General features: G+C 39.7%; 1 protein-coding gene across 1 annotated transcript in view; it reads right to left on the bottom strand.

Moving 5' to 3' along the window:
* Positions 1-4,643: 4,643 nt before the first annotated feature.
* rpz5 (rapunzel 5) overlaps positions 4,644-7,466 on the bottom strand; it is a gene marked incomplete in the record, with an annotated part of 4,117 nt that continues 1,294 nt past the window's right edge. The window contains 1 exon segment of the mRNA XM_014024662.1: positions 4,644-6,103. Coding sequence (XP_013880116.1) covers positions 4,863-6,044 — 1,182 coding nt within the window.

Raw genomic sequence — 7,466 nt, forward strand, 5'->3', positions numbered from 1 at the left:
GCTGCTGCACAACTTTACTGATAAAACATGTGAAAAGTCAGAAAGAACCAAACGGAAGCGGTTCTGTTTCACTTCTGATTAGTTTAAAGGGATGTTCCGGACATTTTCAAGTAGAGTTCTGAGGAAGTTTATAAATAATTATTATTTTTTTATCATTTTTCTTCAGGATGTAAGTGAGCTGCCTCCCTTTGTAAACCTTGCAGCTGATTGGTCACATCATCACTGCATCACACCTGTTGGATGGATCTGACCACTGCTGGACATTCAGCTGCTCTAGACTGGTAAAAAAAAACACTTTTGTGTTTTAAGTTTTGCTGAATTGTGAGGGTTTGTTACCAATCAACCGGTAAGCCATGTGTCTACATTTTGAAAATTACAACTTTTTTATGTTAACGGCTTCCTGCAGAGCAAACTCAGCAGAAATTAAATTGAGAAAAGTTTGAAACTCTCACTCTAAAATAAAAAAATGGAAAATTCTCAAAATTCACATGACGAGATATTTGTGACGAGGAAAATAATAGAGGTGCAACAACACATGTATCTGTATGGAACTGTTCAATACAGTCCTGATGCATCTCAGTAATCCAGGTAAAAAATCAAAAAGAAAAAATAGTATAGGTCTTCTGGATGGTTCTTCTCTAATGAAACGTTTCGTCTCTCCTCCAAGAGACTTCTTCAGTCTGAGAGTTTCAGGCTAAATTCAGGCTTTTAAGCCCTGCCTCCATGTGACTGATACTCACATCACATTGCACAGTGCCAGGAGGACTGCGACCAGTTATACATCGGGGAAACAAAGCAGCCACTGTTCAAAAGAATGTCCCAACACAGACGAGCTACATCTAATGGCCAGAACTCTGCAGTTTTCACTCATTTACAGGCCAGCGGTCACTCTTTCAGAGATGAGGATGTTCTCATTCTTGATAGAGAGGAACGTTGGTTTGAGAGAGGAGTTAAAGAAGCCATTTTTGTGAAGAAAGACCGTCCATCATTAAACAGAGGTGGAGGCCTCCGTTTTCAGTTGTCCCCCTCCTACAGCGAGGCCATTGGCAGTATCACTCCACCCCTGTTAACAAAAGGTATTAATTAGGTGTGAACGATAGCCATGTGATGTGAGTATCAGTCACATGGAGGCAGGGCTTAAAAGCCTGAATTTTGCCTGAAACTCTCAGACTGAAGAAGTCTCTTGGAGAAGAGACGAAACGTTTCATTAGAGAAGAACCCGTCCAGAAGACCTATACTATTTTTTCTTTTTGTTCAATACAGAGCTTTAGGTTCATTACGCACTATACATGGAACAATACAGATTATTAACATTTATTTTATCAACTTGTCTTCTGAAGATGCTCTGTGTTGAAGGATCAGTGGATCTGTGTTCGACTACTCCACCTAGGCTGTATTGTGGAGCACAGATCCACTGAGAAACTCGCTGTTTCAGCAACATTTCATTTAGAAACTGTACTTTTCAGGTAAAAAAAAATGTTCATAATTCATTTCAATAAGTCACAAGTTAAGAAGGGCATGGACATTTCTCTTTTTTGTATTGAAAAAATATCAAACCACAAGACTTAAGTATCAAACTGAGCAGAATGGTGAGTTTTCTGTGTTGTTGCAGCCCTAGAAACCGACGGTCCTCCTCTTAAAGCTCTTTGCTTTAGTCCCCACCAGCAATGAGGCGTTCTGACTTCACCCCCCCCCCCCCCATGCTGCCTCTGTCCTGTCAGAAACCACACTAAGATGTCCACAAGGTGTTTCAGGATTGGCTTAAAGAGTTTTATTGATTTCTATGGTTATTAGCAGGAGCAGCTAACTGTGGCACTTCCTGTGCAGCCAGGACTCAAATTGAATAAAACATTTCTGCTAGAATACCCATATAATATGAAACAGATAAAGATTTAAAGGTTTGAATAATAACGTTTTGTTAGATTATAGCTGTTTTAGGATGACAAGCATCCATTTTGATTTTCAGACTGGCCGTTGTCCTGTCAGAATTCAACTTTTTTCTTGTTCAAAACATTATCAACAAACTGTCTGAACGATCCTTTAACACTTAAAGAACAAAGTATGAAAACAAAGATAAGAAAAGCTTCCATCCTCTGTTGTTTATTACAATTTAAAGTGAAAAATACACATGATAATGCTTGATTTTATAAGTTCGCAGCAAACTAAAAATAAAACATCAGAATGATTTGTTTGTTTTTCATTATACAGCATTTTCCAGGAAGAACAGGTTTGTCATGTCTTTTATTTTGTTAACTCTAACGGAAAGTTTCTGTTTGGAGAAAGCAGTAATAAAATCTTCACTGAAGCTTGAAGCTCACCTTTTCTGCAGGACCAACTCAGTTTATCTGATTAAAAAAAAAAAAAGGAAACTATCGTTTCTGTTTCTGTTAAATAAAAACCAGAAGCTCTGAGCTGAATTTCTACATGAAAAGAAGGAGAAACAGGTTGGACCAGAACCTTCAAACACGGTCAAGATGACAAGTTGTGGTTTTTGAGGGTTTTGTGTAAAAAACCTTTGAAGTTTCTGGACCCAGCCACCAAACACTAAAACACCTGGGAAATGTTCATTTTATACTTTCACATTTCAGTTTAGTTTTAATCTGCTTTACAGCTGCTGGTTCAATCATTTTATCCACTTTGAACAAACGTGCAGCAAACAGCTGATCTCAGCTTGACATTACTAAAGGAAACAAAAAATCTTACATGAATAAAACTAATTCAGGCAGTTTCTGTAGCTTTAAACTCTACAGCATCAGGACATTAGAGTGAAACTCCTTTGTGTTTTATTAATAATAATTTTAGCACACTTCTCTAAACTCAAATGCATTAACGAGAAGTTCAAACTTTATTTTCTCTGCTTCTAAACCGACAAATCTTTGTTCTAATTGAAATGAATGCAACAAGCCAGAGACCCCTCTCATGATGTAGCTGCAGAGGCTGCAGGAGAACAGGGGAAGCTGTTTTTACAGCTTGAACGCTGCATGGTCCTAGTGCCCAGAGTTGGAAAGTAACTATGTACAAATACTTTGCTGCTGTACTTAAGTAGAATTTTTTTTCTGTACTTCAGTAATTATGTTTCAGCCAACTTTTTACTTCTACTCCTTACATTTTGACACAATTATCTGTACTAATAAGTACTATAAGTAGAAAGTTGTTACTCTTATTTCATTCTGGCTCATTATTGTTAAACATAAATACAGTCCCTGGACAGAGTGAATTTAATTGTGGTTGGATTACGTATAAATATTTACCATTCTGATACAGTATTAGTTTGTACTCAACCCATCACAGCTTCACGCCTTTAGAAAACGTTTTTTGGAGAGGTCACCTTCGAATAAATGTAATTTTGGAAAATCTAACGACACAATACTTTTACTTTTAATACTCAAGTACATTTTATGTCAGAAATTTACTGTTGATACTTAAGTACAAAGAAAGTCAGATACTTTAAAGTACCTGTGACATGCATATCCTTCAAATACAAAAAGTAAAAAAAATGTATATTTAAGAAACAGCATAACATGCACGCTTTTGCGTTTTTTTACCACATAAATGGCATATTTTCTTTTGAACTTGGCTCAGCCAAAATGAAACAGGAAGTGAGATCAAAGGGGAACTTTTTAAGAAAAGGAACTACCTGGTCTTTGTTTACTAAAACCTGTCTTTTATTCATCTCTCTATGACAGTGACTCTAAATATTGCAGATTCTTCTCTCTAGTCTGTAGCTGTGTTTCCATTGTAAATGTGCGCAAAACTTTGTCGATATTCTGTTAATGTCGAAAAAACACAGTTTCGCAAATGCGGTGTTTCCATTAAGTAAGAAATGTTATTAAAGTCACGTGAATATGCTTGTTCTCATGATAAGTCATTACAAACATGGTGGTGATGGATGTAAACACATAGCATGTTGCTACCACGACACTAGCGCTCATCATCAGAGGAGACGTCGGCGTCTTTATCGAGGCTTTCCAGAGACAAGTCCCTACTTGGGAGCGTCTACATATGCTGTGTTTTTGGGAAATTGTAGTCGATGAGTTTACTATTTTAAACTACTTCTGTGATATTACTACTACTTCTACTTCCTGTTATCTTCTTCGTCATCGTCTTTTTCACCAGTAGAAACAGCCGGTTGTTGATCATGTGACTCCCGTGATGTGAAAAAGTGTTTCCATTGCAGTTTTGCGAAAAACACCAATTTAGATACGGCCGAAAAACCACCTCATCCTAGCGCAAAAACATTTTGTCGAAAACGTATTTTTTTCGAATTTGACGTGTTTCCATTGAGCAAATTTATTTTCAAAATTCTAATTTGCGCGTTTTCATAGTCAATGGAAACGCAGCTACTGTTAGCAGCCGTTGTAGCAACGCTCTGTTCACATTCAGACATTCCCCTTTGACATCACTTCCTGTTACTTCACATGCAAATATCTCAACAACTGTCCATCTTAGTGATGTAAAAAAGCAACATATTGTCGATGTAATCATTCCAAAAAATGCATTTAAATTTATCATAAAAATTTGATGTCACAGGCACTTTAAGACTTGAAGATGCTTGTACTTTTACTCAGTTATCACTTTGAGGTATACAACCCTGCTAGTGCCTGATGGGGTAAAAGGTCATTTAACCAGACAAAGACATGACATGGGTCTCCCAACCTGTTTATTATCCAGACATGGACCTAAGAACATGAAGATGAGGACGGTGAGGAAGAGTATGGCTTGAAGTTTCTGTTCAACAGCTGGAAGAAGAATAAAAATGCTGCGAGTAAAAGAATCCCATAACCGAACCAAGATTACACATCCACAGAAGTGATATAGGAGTATAGCTGCAGATGATTCATGAGTTTGTCTGTTTTTAAAGCCTACTGAGAATGGAAGCACAGGTAGGCTCCTTTGTATCGTCCAAAGTAGTGGCAGTCCTCCGGGAAGTTGTTCGCCTCCTCCACTGATTTGTAGTGACTCACAGCGTGGATGAAGCACTCGGGGAAGTTCTCCTGCAGGATCAGAGCCACCGACATCATGTTCCTGTTCAGCTTGGTCTGCTCAATCTGCTCCTGGATCCGGTTCTTGTCGATGGGCTTGGGCTCGGTGCAGAACGAGACCACCACCTTGATCTTGTTCTTCGTCAGGACTTCGAAGGAGTTGTCGCCTTTGCACCCGTGGTACTTCTTCCCTGCTAACCAGTTGAAGAAGAAAACACGCTCCCTGTTCTTGAAGGCCCTGATGGACCAGCTCACCCAGTCATATTTGTTTTCCAGGATCTCCAGGAGGGACTTGGTCCACTTGGGGTCCACGGGGCCGGGGCTCACGTCTAGTTTCTTCTTGATGTCCAGCTTGGCCTGCTCGGCGAAGTTCTCGACGCAGTCGTCCACGGCCGCCTTCATTTTGTCCTCCACGTTCTCCATTCGTTCCTTCCACTTTTTCACCGTCTCCGAATCAACGGTTCCCTCTTTGAAGGCGGCGTAGGCCATGATGGATATGATGCCAACCACAAACAGCTTCTTCAGTCGAGCGCAGAAGTCCTCCACCGCCTTCCTGTTCCTCTCTTTGGTGGCCAGCACGATCTCCAGGATGGGCCTTTCTGAGCAGGTGTCCTCCATGACGGCGTTGTAGAGGGCCTCCACGTTCAAGTCGCCCTCCGTCACATTGTAATGAGTCAGAAACTTCTCCTTCTTCTTCTCCTTGAACTTGGGCTTAGCGTTGAGGAAGTCCTGGAAGCTCTCGAACTGGCTGAGGATGTGGACCTCCCAGTCGAAGTTCTTCTTGTTCATCGACGTAGTCATCATCTCCAGCTCGATCTGATCGATCTCGTTCTGGATCACCGTGAGCTGATCGTTCACCTTGGTCAGCTGCTGTGTCAGGTAGTTGGCCTCGCTGCTGTCGGGGTTCTTCAGCAGCTCGGCGGAGACCTTGAACACGGCCTCCAGGACCGGGTGGAGCTGGCCCACGGAGGACGCCAGCACCCTGGAGGCCTGGGCCATGATCTCCACTCCTTTCTCGATCTTCTCCCTGTTTTCTACCAGCCACTCTGAGATGTCATTCATCTTTAAATTTGTCACGTTTACTAAGTCTAATTGGATTTCCAGAGGCTTTGTTGTTGCCTGAAAGAAGAAGAAACATAAAAAACAACTATTGTGAAGTTCGTCATGGTGGGAGTTGATCAAATTTAAGGAAATGGCTCTGATTTTGATTTCCTTGTTTGATTTGGAAATGTTTAAAATAATCAGCTGATTCTAAGCCTTTTTTCTCCCATGCAGGATTTTTTTTCTCTTTTTAATCCTGCAAACAACCCGTACGGTAAACGAAACGGCCGGTCATGTCGGCACATGTTGGCTTCCAGTTTCATGCCGCACCCTGGGTTAATGACAGGGACTCCTTTTAAGCCTTGGTGGCATTTGCAAATACTACAAAAAAAAAAAAAAAAAGCGCATGAAGGTAAACAAACCAGACAAGAAACGCTGAGCAAATATGAAACGTGTTCTGTTTACTCGTGAATTATGATGTGAATTATTGCACAACATCACAACTCTGGCCCTTTGGGAGGTCATTTTACTGCTTTAACAATAGCCAAGACCTAAAGCAAACACAGATGTTCACATTATGAGAAAACGCAGAGTTTACATCAATAATCTGCTTTTCCAAATAAAATACTCAAGAGAAATGACCTAACATCCATTTTTTTTATTTTAGATTTGCTGAAGCCCATATGTTGCTCAGAAAAGACACACCCAAGTGTGAGAGGAGAAAATCTTCACTGCTACACTTGTTCAGAAACACTTCCCTCCTCGATACAACTCATCTAAACATCTCAGTTGTTTTCTGAAGAGCTAACTTTAACCAAAAAATTAAAAAATGTAAAAAAAATGAGTTTATATAAGAACAGAACTGGCTCAGCAGTTATTGCTGCAGAGATGAGGTCAGTGGTGTCATTTTACAGCCTTTTTCTAAGACTTTTCTTATTAAATCAACTTTTTTTTCAAACAAATCATCTTTTAACGTCAAGCAGAGGATGAGCTTAACAAAAAAAAAGCAACGGTGTATGTTTGAAGTGACAGCTTTAAAAAGAAAACAGGAAGTAGATTGGTTTAATAAATAAAAATAAATGATTTTGTGGAACAAATGAGCCGAACTTCTTTATATACAGTATGTTAGGGGGAAAAAAGGCGAGTCTCACTTGGTGAAGTGGTCACTGCACAAGCTTACAGAGCTTCAACCAAGAGTCCCACAGAAAACCACTTCCACCCCCCCCCCCACACACACACACACACCAACCCCCAGAGCAGGACTCCGGAAAACTCCAGTAGTTAGTATTATTAGTCTTAAATTACATGATATTATTATATAATATAATAGGTTGAAGTATTGTAAAATATTTTGTCTGTAAGAAGTTTTTAAAATTCTTTCTTTCTTTCTTTCTTTCTTTCTTTCTTTCTTTCTTTCTTTCTTTCTTTCTTTCTTTCTTTCTT

Source organism: Austrofundulus limnaeus, unplaced genomic scaffold (genome assembly GCF_001266775.1).
Source record: "Austrofundulus limnaeus strain Quisiro unplaced genomic scaffold, Austrofundulus_limnaeus-1.0 Scaffold434, whole genome shotgun sequence".
NCBI classification, from domain to species: domain Eukaryota; kingdom Metazoa; phylum Chordata; class Actinopteri; order Cyprinodontiformes; family Rivulidae; genus Austrofundulus; species Austrofundulus limnaeus.